At 35.4% G+C, this 17,200-nt stretch overlaps 1 protein-coding gene across 7 annotated transcripts in view; it reads right to left on the bottom strand.

Moving 5' to 3' along the window:
* LOC120296999 (rho GTPase-activating protein 39-like) overlaps positions 1–17,200 on the bottom strand; it is a 130,753-nt gene that overhangs the window by 30,721 nt on the left and 82,832 nt on the right. For 6 of the 7 annotated variants that reach the window (XR_005553652.1, XM_039319102.1, XM_039319098.1 and 3 more), the window contains exons 2-3: positions 10,150–10,548; positions 1,055–2,366 (exon numbers count right to left, since the gene is read on the bottom strand). Coding sequence is in view for 6 of the 7 variants with exons in the window: in XM_039319098.1 (XP_039175032.1) it covers positions 1,055–2,366; positions 10,150–10,548 (1,711 nt within the window). In the remaining variant the exon portion in view is untranslated. Of the gene's footprint in view, positions 1–1,054; positions 2,367–10,149; positions 10,549–11,387; positions 11,407–17,200 lie in introns of those variants that run through there. The other variant, XM_039319101.1, reaches the window with a different exon arrangement.

The following is a 17,200-nucleotide window of genomic DNA, read 5'->3' on the forward strand; positions in this document are numbered from 1 at the left end:
TAAGTTGGGTGCTACTGGGCCCTGAGCAGGCTGAGAAGCAAACTGAGTCCCACAAGTCCCAGAGTGGCTGGGTGGGAAGCAAGCTTAAGTTCTGCAAGTTGCAGCACCTTTGCACAAATTTGTAGCATCTGCGCCTGGCCTGAGGCTCCCCAGGTGGCTGAGGGGGAAGTAAGTCAAGGTCTGAGTAACTCGGTGATATAGAGTGGTTTTGGGAGATAGGTGGGGGACGAGGGTGCTGAACATCCCTGCCATTGGTCATAAGGACAAATAACTGTGAGGTTGCTGGGTTGTAAGTAGCTTTTTTTGGGGAGGGGGGGAGGTCCTACTGTAACTTCAAATGCTTGCTAAGTAACCAGTCATAAGTCAAGGATTATCTTTATCTGACAGCACTACTGTATGAACAATCCCATATATGCAACCAATACCAATTTTGAGTACGGGCATTTTTCAATAAGATTATTAGAAACCTCATTTAATTTATTTAATAATATTTAATGTATTATGCCTAGAAAAATATAAGAAAATTGTCATTCTTGCAAAAATATACCAAAATTAATAATATTCTATGTAGGGCAATAATTTGGCATAAAATGTTTACAATTACAGCATAAACATTTTTCTTATGCTCTCTCTCTCTCTCTTGTAGAGAAAAATGCTAGTTTTGTCTTGACCATCTACATTTTCAAGTGAAACCTTGACTTAATTGTGGTATATTGTATTTAACCCAGGAATATTATTATTGAATAAAACTTAGCAATTTTAGTAAAACTTCACATTAATAGTTAACTATTAAACAAAAGAAGCAATGCTTTTAACCATAGCATTAAACCCATATAACTTGTATAATGACCTAGTGGTACAGATTAATTTTTGACTCCCAGCATAGTATAAAGCATGCAAACGTGTTTTAATTATAAATTAAGTTAAAAGTTATAATTTTAAGTGTATACCTGAAGATTTCAAAATCTCCAGGGCTAGAAAATGCCTGACCTCCTGACAATAAATAAATACTCTATCATGATTATGATTAAAATTGTGTCATATTAATAAATACCTGTGTTGATAATTGTGCTGTGTCTGATGATGATGGGTTTATCAGGCTGGACACATTCTTTTCTAAAGAATCTATTTTTTCATAAGTTCTCTTCTGTCTCACCACATCTTGCTGTATTGCTGGATCATTTGAGAGGCTGCCTTTACCCTCCATTGTAGGCCTATATAATGACCTGTTACTAGATGTAAGATCATCTCTTGAGTTCCTGCTGTTACACTTTTTAAAATAGTCTGATTGAAACTTAATTTTATTACCCTCTGGCATACTTGTGTTGTCTAGCATTTCTGCATCTAAACTACCTTTGCTCCCCCTGTAGGCAGCAGATCTATTCACCACTTCACGCATTTCTGCAATAAGCTTGTCATTCAGCACAGTAAGTTCGCTATTGCTGCCTACAGAACCAGGTCTTCCCAGGCCTGGAGCATGTCGTCTTCCTTTTCTCTTTCTTAAACTTGGAGAAGGACCTGTTGAATAGCCAGAGTCTTGCTGACTTATCACTGTGGGATATTCTTGAGCCTGAAGACTGCTCTGCCGGCTATTATGGACTTCCATATTTTTAAGAACATTAGCTTCTACGACTTTCCAAGACTGCTTGAAGCTCTCCCTAGAGCTAAGCTGACCCAATTGGGATTTATCGATGCCATCAATTATCATGGTGGTAGAATGAGTTTTTTTGGATGACTGGTCAATGTTGACCATGTGTTTAATGTATTCTTTTCCCACAGGGCTATATTCTGTTGCAGAAGGGTTTCTCAAATGCTTTTTTCCACCCTGGTGTTGCTGTATACTTGGAGGCTGTAATAATTTAATTGGCTGCATCTTCTTATTCAAGCTATTGCTTGGAGACAATTGTGGAGTTGTCCCATTCATATTTGTGACTCTAATGTCCATATCTATAGGAGGTTCATCATAAATTGGGGAGTCAATTGATGGTTCATCATATACTGGAGGCGGAGAAGCATATTTGGGACATGCAGGCAATTTTTGTAACTGATTTCCTGAGGGAGGCTGAGGAGTATGCCCATTAGTTAATACCAGACAAAATCCTCCGTTCTCTGTCTTTTTAATTTTCATGGAACGCTTCATCTCTACTGGAGCTGTAGATTTCGGAGTTAATGAGTTTGGGACCATAGACTGAGACTGAGCATATACAACTGTTTTGGGATTCATTGATTCCTGGCTGTTGATTTCTGAATTGTTTTGCATCTGAAAAGAATTGCTTGAGGAAGAATTTACTTGTCTTAGGCTATTAACTTTGACCAGCATGGCTGCTTTAGTCCCTGGCAAAGGCTGCCAACCTGTAAGGGTATCTCTGAGGAAAAAAATATAATGTTAAAAAATAAAATACACACACACACACACACACACACACACAAAATATTGCTTTTGTCAGCCTATAAAATGCTCAAAAGTTTGAAGCTATTTATATCTTGGGACAAAGGCAGGGAATTTCACTATTTACATTGCAAAAATATTTTCTATTTTCTGTCACAGCTATCACAAAAATATGAGAAATTTGAGAAATAATACCTGTTCAGAATATTTTACATTGGCTAGATTTTTCCATGTGCATATTTCTTTTCTGGGTAAATGAAATTACAGCACTGAGTGAGTTTATTCAATCTTTAGTGAAATAAATTTTAAATACAAATTTAAGTAGTTTTAAAAATTATTTTGGAATAAATAGCACAAGGGTGATAAGAACCTTAATGTTGGAAAGTTACAAGCAGACATGTCCAGATGGATTTGAAATAAGATTTTGGAATTAATTATAAAAATGCTTTTCATGGGAAAATGCTTTTGTTTTGAATTCTCTTAAAAAACATGATACAATGAGACTGAAGGATTGACACTAGAAGGAATAAAAAAAAACAACCCCTGAAGATTACAAGTAAAGAACACTTTATTTACTAATACAGGGCAAAATATCTTAACAATGGACATACTGAATGATATTTTTGAACAATAGACTCAGACGTTAATTTAACAGTGCCTGCCTCTTTAGAGAGACTGTGTTTAAAAACTATTGTGGAAGAGGAATAATTTTTACTGGAATAAGTCTGAAACTGATCTGAAAATAGATTTAAAAATGACAAGCTGCAAGAATGACATGGTAAAAGATACTATACTGCACATACAAAGGAAACTGGCTGATATCTTTTTTTAAAAAAATATATTTTATTGGTTTTTTAATTTTAACAAAAAGTACTTAAGACACACTGTGGTGTTTGGGTAAACAAACATTCCAAAGTAAAAAAACATAGATAAACCGCTCCACTTAATACACTGTCATCTCTCTATTTCCCACAGATAACATAATAAATTTAATATATTCCATTTCTAACTTAGATTTCTATTACTACTCAACCTGTTTTGAAAACTTTATCAATTTACAATTACCATAATCAAATATTGTTTTACATCAACAAATTACTACTTTGAATATCTCTACCAGATATATTAAAGTTCTTAATTTCTCTCATCCCTCTTTTTTATCACCAATCTCATTCATTTCTTCTTCCAATAATAACTAACTTAATTAAGAAAAGAGAAAAAAATATGTTAAACCTTAATTCCTTTCAATTCATTACACAAACTTCAAATTCCATCCAGTTAATTATCATACCTTATCAGATCATATTGTTATACACAAAAATCACCTAATCAATTTAAGCACTTCAAAGTTCCATTCTCATAACTAAACGTTTTTTCAATTCCAGAATATATATATATATGTATGTATGTATGTATGTATATATATGTATGTATGTATATGATTATATATTTTTATCCTTAATACAATCCATAAAGCCAAAGTTCTTTTTTGTTTTTGTTTTCTCCATTCCAATTTAAACTTTCATATTTCTATACCAAACAAATTTCCATAAAGCAAAAAAAAAAAAAAATCATCTAACTAATTTAAACACACATGTATATAATGGAGTTTTTCTTACTTCTAACTCTAGATCATTATCCTTAAAACAATCCATAAAACCAGCATTGCCTTTTAATCCATTAAACAGTTTTAGATTTCTTTTTCAGTCTAATTCTGGGTTTTTTTCTATGAAACTGGCTGATATCTTAATAATTAAAAGGGAAATACAAATATCAGACCAAAAGATCGACCTGGATAACTTTCCTGTATTGGATTTACAAAAGAGACTTGTTGAAGCTTTGAAGAATTTTGTGAGAAGGAACAAAGAAAAAAATGAAAGGGACTCAAGCTCTAGGACATTATTTGAACAAATTAAAGATCAAGATTTTAAAAATAAAAGGAAGGTATATAGGTCGTCCTTGACTTAGGACCACAATTGAGCCCAAAATTTTTGTTGCTGAGAATTTGTTAAGTGAGTTTTGCACCATTTTACGATCTTTCTTGCCACGGTTGTTAAGTGAACCAGTGCAGTTAAGTTAGTAACAGAGAAGGACGAGGGGAGACATGATAGCAGTGTTCCAATATCTCAGGGGCTGCCACAAAGTAGAGGGAGTCAAGCTATTCTCCAAGGCGCCTGAAGGCAGGACGAGAAGCAACAGATGGAAGCTAATCAAGGAGAGAAGCAACCTAGAACTAAGGAGAAACTTCCTGACAGTTAGAACAATTAACCAATGGAACAATCTGCCTCCAGAAGCAGTGAATGCTCCAACACTGGAAGTTTTTAAGAATAAACTGGACAGCCATTTGTCCGAATTGGTACAGGGTTTCCTGCCTGAGCAGGGGGTTGGACTCGATGACCTCCAAGGTCCCTTCCAACTTTATTATTATTATTATAATAAAAAATCTGGCTTCCCCGTTGACTTTGCTTGTCAGAAGGTCACAAAAGGTGATCACATGTTCCCAGGACACTGCAATTGATGAGTCAGTTGCCAAGTGTCTGGATTTTGATCACATGACCATGGAGGTGCTCATTAAATGTGAAAAACAGTCATAACTCACTTTTTTTCAGTGCCTTTGTAATTTCAAATGGTCATTAAATGAACTGTTGTTAAGTCATGGACTACCTGTATAAAGTTGCTTTCTTTGATCAAGGTTCTAAAGTTACTAAAATTATTTATATTTGTTGTGATAAAGAGGAAGTCATTTCTTTTTATATTTCTTTTCCTTTTCTTTTAGTATATTTTTATTTTTTTATATTTTTCTATGCACTATTTTTTCTTTTTTCTTTAGTTTCTATTAATTTTTATCTTTTTAACTGTAACTTTAAAAATCATTTCTTTTTGTTGATCCTGACTGTATCTGTTATCTTCTATTCCCTTTTTATTATTTTATGTTGCTGGTCAAATAAGTATATAGTAAGATATTGATAAAGCACAATGATATAGAAATACAGACAAAATACTAGAAAGTATTACATCTTTAAGCCACTTTAAGATAAATCTTAAGCTATAAAAAGTATATTTGAGAAAAGGAAAAAAAATAGAAATAAGACAGAAAGTTAACCACCACACACACACAAAATTCAAATAAAATCCATCCATTTGGAGTAATTATCTACTGTATGTACTTAAGATGAAGGATTTCAGAAGAAAGTCTTCCTTTTTTCTTTCTCCAAGTAGTATCTTCGGTGCCATTAGAATATGAAGGATAACTGCAAGTCCTCTTCTTTCTAGAAAATGACTGCTACTTTGCCCAATCAAGCAAAATGCTCTGTCTCTGATTTACCATCATTTCAGAAAATTATCTAGTGGCTGAACAATCCTATGGTTAAATGATAAGCATGACTAGTATAAGAAGGAATTGTATGGGAGAAGCTTTGGGGAAAAATAAAAAAATGAATTCCCTCTATTTGAGCTTTTCAGCATGAGATGATTTATCAGATACTTTAGATGGCACTGTTGTGCCTCATTACGAATTAGGCATGTGTTACAAATATCATCTTGAATTTTGGACAAAACTCCACTAGGTTTTGTGCTGAGAAAAAGAAAATATAAAAGGTAGGTGGGAAATATTTTGAGGTTAAAAAGGATTCTGCAGCATTTCTACAAACTGTCACCCAATTATCCAAATGCTTGCAATTTTTGGCTTGCAGTTGTACTTTAATCTCTACAATCCATTTCATGCTACTGATTCTTTAACCGGCTGTGTGATAGATGTTCTTAATAAACACATATAAAAATAAATTATAAAGTACACAGGAGGCAGTGTATTGGTTATCTTATATGGGGGAGCTTCTATATTAGAGTTTCCATCTCTCAAAAATCTTGGGATAAAGGCAATTTTCAAGCTTTACTTGCACAACATTGTCAGCCTGCTTATCTTTCTATTTTAAGCACTACTTTCCCCCTCCTCTATTGAAGTTGCTCTCTACTAGCTTTTTGAACCTATCATGTTGTTGTAATTGGAGAGTTATTCATGTAACAAATTGACAGGTTAAAACAGATGCATCCCAATACTAACAGCAGAAAGTAGTGCTGCCAGCATCTGCATTCTATTAGGCCTTGCCAGCTTTCTGTTCGAAAAACAGTGTCATAGGTGCCAACCCGAGACATACTGCAAAAGAGCTTGTGTTATGCATGATTATTAGACAGGTGCTCTATCAGTTTTGAATAGCTGCCTTTGTTCATTATCAGAGGATAGTTAAAATGTTACAGACAGCTGTTCAAATGGATTATATGAACCTTCCATATTAAGGCTTTCTAGTATTTTTGTTTGTACTTCTATCTCAGTTGTGCTTTATCAATATCTTAATACATAGTTCTGTTTATTTTTCTTTAAGCAATAGATCATGCAGTTCCAGGCTCAACATTATAACCGGGAAATCCAATCAGGAGTACTTGCTACATGCTGCAAATATTATCAGTGTAATGACAATGGATATATTCTACTGTTTTCCTAGAAACAATATGGAAGCAGTTTGCCACTGTTTTCTTCTGATCTGTTATTTCAACTTCCCAATCTAATTCCAATAGCTTTGAAATTTCCTGATGCTGCCTATATTAACTCTGACCTTATTTAGCTTTTTCAGGAGTCCCAAATAAAGAGTGACATTTGAGCATTATGGAATTTTAACATGGGCTTGATATAAAATCATATATGAATATACAATATACATAGCCACGTGACATACAGGTAGTCCTTGATTTATGACCACAATCAAGCCCCACAATTATGGTTATAAGTTACGGTTGACATAAACATCTGATTTTACAACCTTTTTGTGGCAGTTATTAAATGAATATGGTGTCGTTAAGCAAATCTAGTATTTGTTATGGGGTAATTTTTTCCAGAAACCGTAAGTAAATGTGGGCTGGTTGCTAAACACACAAAATACAGTCACATGATCACAGAGGGAAGGCAACACTGGAACATTGAATGCGGTTGTAAGCAATTTTTATTATAATTTCAAACAGTCAGTAAATGACCAATCATAAGTACATGCATGCTACTAAATGTTTTGATGAAATGTAACAACATGCCCCTGTACAATTCTGTGTAGTTTCCAGGATTTTTTTTTTCCAGATATGTCATACACTAGCACACTAAAAATTTTCCTTTTACTTTGCAAACTATTGATTAATGATTAAGATTTTGGAACCAAGGACTGATCTTATGCTGATTTTCAATGAGATGACAGTGTTTTCTGTTTCTGTGAACTATCAAAGGGAAGAGATCAATCCTTCCTTTTCAGCAATGTGGAAATATATTATTTTAACTTCATTATTATCCATCTTTATTTTAATCTATCTCCAGATGCAACAGAGCTATAAACATATATTTCAAGTCAACATGGTAATTATATATGCTTGACAAAACTGTTCTATGCAATATTGGCCAACAATATCAACAATTATAATGGTTATTTAGCTCCTGTACTTTATCTCTGAAAAAGGTTTACTTCCTCATTCAAGGAAGGCTAGTTCCCAAACAAGAAAATATAAATTACTTTTACAGAATACAGTATGTCTTATAATCACGTACAGGGAATGGCAATAAAAAAGCTGATTGTAAGTAAGCTATCATTATCTTTGGTCTTGGCAATGCAGCCATTTAGCTTTCTTAAAAGTTCAGCCTTAGGAAAAATACAATTCGTCCATAGCAGCTGCGTTCAAGAATTTTTAATTTATTAGAAAGAATTAGCATTGTAGATTTTAATCAATGCCTGAAATAACCAAATTAAAAAATGTAAATATGGGTTAAAAGGTGATTTATCTCATGAACATTTTGCAAGTAGTCTAATGGTATCAGGAAAATAGATTTCAGGAAAAGCTTATTTTATTTAGTGCCCTTCAAATTCATTGGACTATATCAGCGGTTCTCAACCTATGGGTCGCGACCCCATTTGGGGTTGATCGACCATTTTACGGGGGTCGCGAAACAACGCGATCCGCCATTTCCCCCCGGGGCACCGCCGCGCATGCGCACCATGCATGGGGCGGTGCTGCGCATGCGTGCCGCGCATGGGGGCGCCGCCGCGCATGCGCGCCGCGTCTGTGTGACGGGGTCGCCGTCACACGAAGATTGAGAATCGCTGGACTGTATCTTTATTCACTGCTAGCCAATGAAGTCATTTCTATTTTCCTGGCATTAATATTATTTATTAGAAACTTACTGAATTTGTAAGATGACAGTATTGCAACTTTTAAAAGCTTTTGAAAATCTTATGTTAGAACCTTCAAAGTCCTCTAAACATCTAATATTCAAAACATACAATAACTCTGAAAGAAATACAGGAATCAGATTGAAGACACACAATGGAAGAAGCCAGCATTATGATCAAGCAGCAGGGGAAATTACTAAGCCAGGAAAATTATTCAGAGGTAGTACTATGCCCCTGTAAGTAAGTAAAATTACTGGGAAAGGCTCAAATAAATGTTGAAAGTGTGGTGAAGCAAAGGGCACCTATATGCACACACAGTGGTCCTGTGAAGTTGTACAAAGATTGTGATCAGAAATGATTAGAGAGATTACTAGTATGGATATAGAAAAATTTACTTACGTTTACTGCCATTATTTAGTGAGGTAAGATAACTGTTCAATTCATAGGGATTTGGGCAAGGCTAGCTATAGTACAATATTGGAAAAACACACTGTAGAGCAGAGGTCCCCAACCTTTTGAGCACCAGGGATGGGTTCTGTGGAGAAAGATTTTTCCGTGGACCAAAGAGGGTATGGTTTCGTGTGCTGCCTGCATCCCGCTTTGCTTGTTTTTTTGAGGCCCAGTTGCTGGCATGCTGTGGCCTGGTACTGGTCCACAGACCAGGGGTTGGGGACTACTACCATAAAGGCATTTATTTTACATCTTCAGTATTAAAAAAATAAATAGTTGTGGAGGAAAAAAATAACATGAGATGTGTTAAAAATTAAGATGAGAGGATTAGGATATATCAGAAAGGTTATTTTGGTTTTGATTTGTGAAAAAGTAATTTTTTCTGCAAAGCATAATAGGCCAAATTCCTCTTTTTGTTTTTCCCAATGTGTCCAAAAGCTGCTACTGGAATCTTGGCATGTTTTTAGATCTTTTTAACATATCTGCTGACTTTTAATTCAGTAAAGCCAAAAACATTTTTTGAAAAAGAAATTACCAATGTTTCAGACCGCAATTTTATTATGCTTCTCTGTTTGAGAATAGAGACATCTAAGAGCTAGCTATAACATTCTTTTCTTGGGAAAAAAGAGTGACTCGTGGTTTTGTTTCTATGTACCTACACTCCTATGACAAGCAGCAACTCTGAGAAGTTTGGGTGATTTCAATTACAAATACTGTTTTAATCAAGAAGAGTAAGTTATTTGCTAAAAAAATTTTTTTGTCAGGTGGCCAATTTTTAAAAACCAGATACTCATTAACCCTTCCATTGATATTTCTGCTGACTGGCTTGTAGCCTCAGCCTGGTATCATGGGTTGAGAGAGAATGACTGGCCCAAAGTCATTCAACTGGGTTTCATGGATGAGGTGGGACTTGAACTTCCTCTTTGTAGCCTGCTGCCTTAACCACTAAACCAAACTGGCTCTCTACTTATCTATTTGTTTTTTACACTAAGTAGCCAAAAGTATTTTTCATCTTATGAGTGTCATTTTAAAACAAGGATGTGCTTCCCTCTTCCCTCTATAGCTATAAAAAAGAGAAAAACGAAACAGAGAAATTAAAAAATGATTTACCTTTCAGTTTCTGGCCTCTTCTCGAGACCGATGTTGTCTTTACTCTTCTCCATATCCTGTAGAAGAGTTATCTGGATAGGAGTATTTTGTCCCTCACTACTTGTACTGTTCCTGTGCTGTGATGTCCCGAACTCAGACTGGGAATTACGTTTCATGGCTTGGAGCCGAGCTAGTGGCACAATGTCACAGCCCTGGGGCCTGTGCCACACAGTCTGCTGAGTGATGGCATTGTAATAATAGAAGCGATTGTTGTTTTGATCAAAGAGTTCCCACCACTGGTTTTCATCAGATTGCCGAACTCTGAGATTGGGTGGTGGATCCCAACCACATTCTCCAGTTGTCAAATTAACATACATTCGTTCTCTAGAACGGGGTTCAATAATTTCCACCCAATCTGAGCTGAAATAAAAAGGAAATACATAGTTAGTTCCATCAGAACCACAATACCTTATCCTGACTAGAGAAAAGGTTACACATAGGACCTGTGGCTACCTATTCTGGTAAATTATATATCAATAAGTATTTAGATTAAGTTTTTAAGATTAAAAGTGCTCTAAACTTGGGTAATAAATAAATGTTTATTTACATCAACTTTCTATTATAATATTTGGTAAGACCCCAGTTCTATCCTAGGAACCTCAGAGTTATAAACCACATAGAATGTAACAGAGGAAATTCCACACTATTTTTTTGTAGTGACTCCCCACAAAATTTAGAAAATTTTCACCATGCTGCAATCTTGTGAAACCAATTCAGAAAAGTTGTTTGCAAGGTAGAACTTCTACCATGTGGGTATATTTTTAAAAAGCTACATCTATATACGGGTATTGGCTACTCAATTCAAGATTATACCTGCAAAATAGAAAATAATATTTGTGGTTTTTATAACAAGAAGTAATGCTTTAAATGTAAGTAGGGTAAACTGAATATTTATTGAGGACTAGAGAAGAGTTATCAGTAAACCATACTAGCAAACTGGGAGAAGGGGCAATGGTTCAGAATTAATGCCCGAGAAATTTTAAATGCAAAAAGCATTATTGTCACACATCTAAACAATCAAGAATCCACTTTTATCTGAATGCCATGGCTTTTTCATGGTAATTCTCAATATACTCAAAAAAGGCTTTTTACAGTATTAACCAAGTCTCAGAAAAGAATACAAAATTCCCTTCTGAAGTTTTGTAAACTATTTTTTTTAAAAAAGAAGTATTTGCTATAAAACATACTGCATTTTCTACCTCCAATAAACTTCCTTCCTTCCTTCCTTCCTTCCTTCCTTCCTTCCTTCCTTCCTGTCTTCAAATTAGTGCTGATCTCTGATGAATAGTTGGACAAGTCTCCTGCATTTACTATTTACTCCTGCATTGACTATTTCACTTTTGTACATTTCTCATCCTGAAAGAGCCCAATGAAGAAAAAGTTTAATAATGATTCAACAAAACTATTATCACTAAAACCGTAATAAAACATGACAGTAGAAACAATTTTATGTCTCCAACACCTATAGTCCTTATTTACTGACCACAATTGGAAATTTGATTGTTAAGTGAAATGGTCATTAAGTGAAACTGCAACTGTGCTTATTATCTTATTTCAGTTTTCCTTTGCTTTATAGACTTGTGAAGATCATAAATGCAAGGATGGTCACAAATGTATTTTTTCATAACTCAGTTGCTCTCTCAGTTGCTAAACAATGACTTCCCATATTTTAGTTTTCAAAAAGCTATACGATTTAACTTGAGAACATCTATCTGCTTTTAACTGTCTCGACCAGGAGTAGGCAACCTTGGTTCTTTTATGACTCGTGGACTTCAACTCCCAGAATTCCTGAGTTAGCTATGCTCAGGAATTCTGGGAGTTGAAGTCCATGAGTCATAAAAGAGCCAAGGTTACCTAGCCCTGGTCTAGACCAACATTTTTAACCTTGGATTGTTAAGGTGTGATTTTAAAACACATACTTAGACATAAAAATATATAATTAGATTTTCTGATGAGTTTAGGAAGGAAGTCTAAGATTCACATTTCAACATGGGTTTTGACTGGGCTTCTCTTAACTTGATATCCTCCAAAATGTTTATTTTGACATGTCCACTAGTTGCCTGAATTTTGGAAATGAATATAAATATGATTTTGCTGACACAATAACTAACTGAAGATCTTAGCTTATGGCAAAGACTCATGTGTACTAAAACATGATTTTTGTTACATGAGTCTACACATATGCTGAAATCTTGGTTGGTTATACTGGTTTGGAATGCCAAGGCAATGAATATGTAGGAAAGTTCTTTCTTTAAAAAATATTAACTTTCTTTAAAATATTAACTAGAGTGTTGCACAACAATATGTGCATTCCATCTATGATATTTATAGTCTTAAACTTTTGATCAAGCACAGCACTCATAAAAATAACTTTCTATATTGCCCCTGCGGCCCTGCCTCACTCACAGTTAAGAAACTGGTGTATTATTTTCTTTTGTGTACAATGGAAAGCATGAACCCTAAAACCAAATTATTGAATGTATTTAAACAGAAGCAATGATCTATCCAACTCTCCTTAGTTTGCCTGAAGCTTGAACACAAAGGAAACAATTTCAAATGCTTTGGGGAGCCGGAAGCACTGGGAATTTTTGACACCAAAAGTAAACTTACTTACTAGACTTTAGGTCACTCTGACCTTTAGTGTAGTCTGGAACAACAAGAAGATATGCATCAACAGTACTTTCCCTTTCTTGAGAAGCATTTGCAGGCAAGAGGGTTTTCAGCTATCCCTGTGAAGCAGTTTGCCCAATTTAGGATCATTCTCCCTAAATCTAATGGAGGATAGTAACAGAATAACAGAGTTGGAAGGGACCTTGAAGGTCTTCTAGTCCAACCCACTGCTCAAGCAGGAAACCCTATACGATTTCAGACAAACAGTTGTCCAATCTCTTCTTAAAAACCTCCAATGTTGGAGTACCCAAAACTTCTGGAGGCAAGTAGTTCCACTGATTAATTGTTCTAACTGTCAGGAAATTTCTCATTAGTTCTAGGTTGTTTTTAGCTTAGTTCTACGATCTAAGTTTAACTTAGTTCTAGATTGGTTTAGATTAGTTCTAGTTTGGTTCTAGATTAGTGTTTAAAAAGCAACTATATCAGTTAAAAATAGGAGGAAGGCAGAAAATGAATGTCCAATCCTCATTCAGTATCAAGTTTTTAAGAAGAGACTGGACAGCCATTTGTCTGAAATGGTATACAGTTTTCTGCCTGAGCAGGGGGTTGGAATAGATGACTTCCAAGGTCCCTTCCAACATTATTATTATTGTTGTTGTTGTTGTTATTTTGAAGCAAGGATGTTTTTGTAATAGAGGGAGTAGGACTTAGCCAAAATTATTGTCAGCTTTCTAATAGCAGTCTGAATTGGAAGTTGTTAAACTCAGGAACTAGCAAGATTTAACTCAGAAACATGTTCTGATTAGATTAAGGTTAGGATAGCCCTAACAGCGCAGTGGTTAAAGTGCAGTATTGCAGGCAAACTATGCTCATAGCCTTGAGTTTGATCCTAATGGGTCTCATGGATGACTCAGCCTTCCATCCTTCTGAGTTGGTAAAATGAGGACCCAGATTCCTGGGGGCAATATATAAATAATACTTATATTGTAAATTGCCCAGAGCTCTGTAAATCACTATGGAGGTGGTATGTATCTAAATGCTATTGCTATTGCTATTAGAAAAATGTATTAAGAAGGTTAAAGTAGCAAGACAAAAAAATCCACTGAGTACTCTACTTTCAAACAGAATATTTATATATAGCCAAATTAGAATGTGAAGCTTCTAGTTTTCTTTTCAGCATAAAGGAGAAGAGTTTGTCTCTTTGGGAAAGAATGGTAGACTATATCTTTTGATTGTTTGACTGCTACATTTCTTATCAATCTGAAAGCTGACTCAACATGAAAGTACATTCAGATCTAAGAATGTTCACTGTTGATTTAAAAAAACACCTTTTTGTTCATTCTTCTAATACACATTTCCCTCATATACCTAGCTCATTTGCAAAAGCATTAGATATCTTTATTTTACTTTTTTAATTTCTAAAACCAAAGTAAAAACCTTGTGTTCTGGAGAACTTTCCTTTCATTGGTTTATTTTTTTTCTAAAAATGTTATCATGCAACGAATAAGCTAGAATATATTTTACCTCTTAAATATTGCGAACAATTTCTTTATACATACATGAATATACAAAAACTCCATCTTGGGACGTGTGTCTCTATTTTTGAAACATATAAGCCAAAAGTCCTGATTGGATAATACACTTAAGTTATTAAGTACTGGCTGACTTGTATCCATTTGTAGCCCTGAACTATTGCATAAGCCTTGATACAAAAGAATAGGGCTTATTCACAGGGAGATTGATGATTACTAGAGTCGATTCAAATGGGTCAGCTTAGGCATTTTATCAATCCCAATGGACTCCAGGACTATTTTAGGAGTTCCCCCAGTCCAGGATGTGATTCATTTCAGAGCCTTGTTGACTTCTGCAAAAGGGAGGCACAAAAAACTTTAACAAAATTGCCTCTGAGTGACCTCTTTTGTGGAAGATTGTTAAGTGACAGGGTGCAATTACAAAGAGCTCTGGAAGAAACATATTACCTAAATCCTTTTCAGTAAGGTGGGGGATGGGGATAGAAACTGCACTGATCAATCTTATTTATGACCATATTTCACATTGCTCTATTATGCCTAGTATCATCTAACAGATTACACTATAACTGCTAATGTGGCATACAATGACAAACAGCATGTACAAATGCTTGTATGTACTGATTTGTAGCAAGCATCTTTCCATCATTCACTTGGAGAATTGACGGTAGAAGAAAGAGTGGAGTAATCAATAATTTTGATTCCCCCTTTGCTTTAGTCTTCCCCCAAAGGGTAGCAAAAGTAGCTTTGCCTGAACAACCAATTCCGATCAATGATTTACAGCTCTTAATGAAACATCTAATAAAAGTTATGGCCATGACTGCCTTTATCCAGTTCTGGCTGATGTACCAGTTGCAGCTGTTCTCAGAATAGAAGTCACTGACAACAGTTATTCATCTTTTTGTCATTTTGTGATGGCACTACTGTAATTTATTTTATACAAATTGATATACTCTTGAAAATCACCCAGAAACTACTGTGGGTTCAGAATGTAGTTGAACACATGCATTTTCAATTTTAACTAAGAGGTAGCTGTTTTGAGAGATTTGGAGGGACTGATGAGTCAAAGGGAGATTATACCAAGGATGGAAATGGAACGGACTATCACTACTACCAAAAGATGGATTCTTAACTACAGGTAGTCCTCAACTTGCGACTGTTTGAAGTTATTTAAGACTTCCCTGGGGGTGTTTATGACCCATTCTGAAGTTTCTGTGCCTGAGCATATACACACACCCTGCAGTGATATGTTCACATGTCAGATGACTGATAACTGGTCCACAGTTATAGGCATTTGTAGCATCCCTCAGTCATGTGACCATGGTTTATGACCATTTTGCTGAAAAACTGACATTTACTTCTGGTTTTTGGCAAAACTTACCCACAAACCACTGGCTTATTTATTGACCACAGTACAGTATTTACTTAACAACTGCAGCAGTCACTTTATGATAGTGGTCTTAATGACTGCTTCAAAAAAGGTCGTAAAATTGGGTTGTCATGCAGGTGACACATTTCACAACCATATGACTTATGACCATGATGAGCAGATTTCATTATGGTTGTAAGACAAGGACTACCTGTATTTATTTTTTAGATGCTTATACTGTCACAATCATATTTTGCTATTTATTGGTATTGTTTTATTCATTAGTTATGTAAACTATTTAAATTCTATTGATTGAAGCAACATAAAAGCACCTTTAATAAATACAATACAATACACTTCTCAATCCTTCTCTTTTACAAAATGCATCAGCAAAATCTAACAAAATTAAATTCAATGGTGAAAAAAGTACGATTCTACATTTAGGCAAGAAAAACCAAATGTACAGGCATAGTATAGGGGGTATCTTGCTCAATAGTATTAACTGTGAGAGGGATCTCGGAGTCCTAGTGGACAATCACTTAAATATGAGCCAGCAGTGTACTGCAGCTGTCAAAAAAGCCAACACAGTGCTGGGCTGCATTAACAGAGGGACAGAATCAAGATCATATGAAGTATTAATTCCACTTTATAATGCCTTGGTAAGGCCACACCTGAAATACTGCATCCAGTTTTGGTCACCACGATGTGGTGCAGAGAAGAGCAACAAAGATGATTAGGGGACTGGAGGCTAAAACATATAAGGAACGGTTGCTGGAATTGGGTATGTCTAGTTTAACGAAGAGAAGGATGAGGGGGGACATGATAGCAGTGTTCCAATATCTCAGGGGCTGCCACAAACAAGAGGGAGTCAAGCTATTCTCCAAAGCACCTGAAGGCAGGACAAGAAGCAACGGATGGAAACTAACCAAAGAGAGAAGCAACCTAGAACTAAGGAGAAACTTCCTGACAGTTAGAACAATTAACCAGTGGAACAACCTGCCTCCAGAAGTGGTGAATGCTCCAACACTGGAAGTTTTTAAGAAGGGACTGGACAGCCATTTGTCCGAAATGGTGTAGGGTTTCCTACCTGAGCAGGGGGTTGGACTCGATGACCTCCAAGGTCCCTTCCAACTATTATTATTATTATTATTACTACTACTACTACTACTACTACTACTACTACTACTACTACTACTACTACTACTATTTCCCCAGTTCCATAATAAACTGTGACAGAACATGGTAACCTTGCTACTATGGTAAGCAGTTGTACTTTAAGGTAACATTTATGCAACACTTCAAACACCAGTACCACCAGCTGTGCAAAGCATTCAAAACAGAGGTTACGTTTGATATTACATAGGAAAGCAAACAAAGCACATCACCTTGAATTGTTAAAGCAGCCATGTCTTTGTACAATTGCTTTAAATATGTTTCACAAATATCTACAAACAGAAGTATTTCATTTCTACTTTCACACACTATGAAAAAAATGTACGTTATT

Source organism: Crotalus tigris, unplaced genomic scaffold, assembly GCF_016545835.1.
Source record: "Crotalus tigris isolate CLP2741 ecotype Arizona unplaced genomic scaffold, ASM1654583v1 scf7180000022411.5474196:2289641, whole genome shotgun sequence".
NCBI classification, from domain to species: Eukaryota; Metazoa; Chordata; class Lepidosauria; order Squamata; family Viperidae; genus Crotalus; species Crotalus tigris.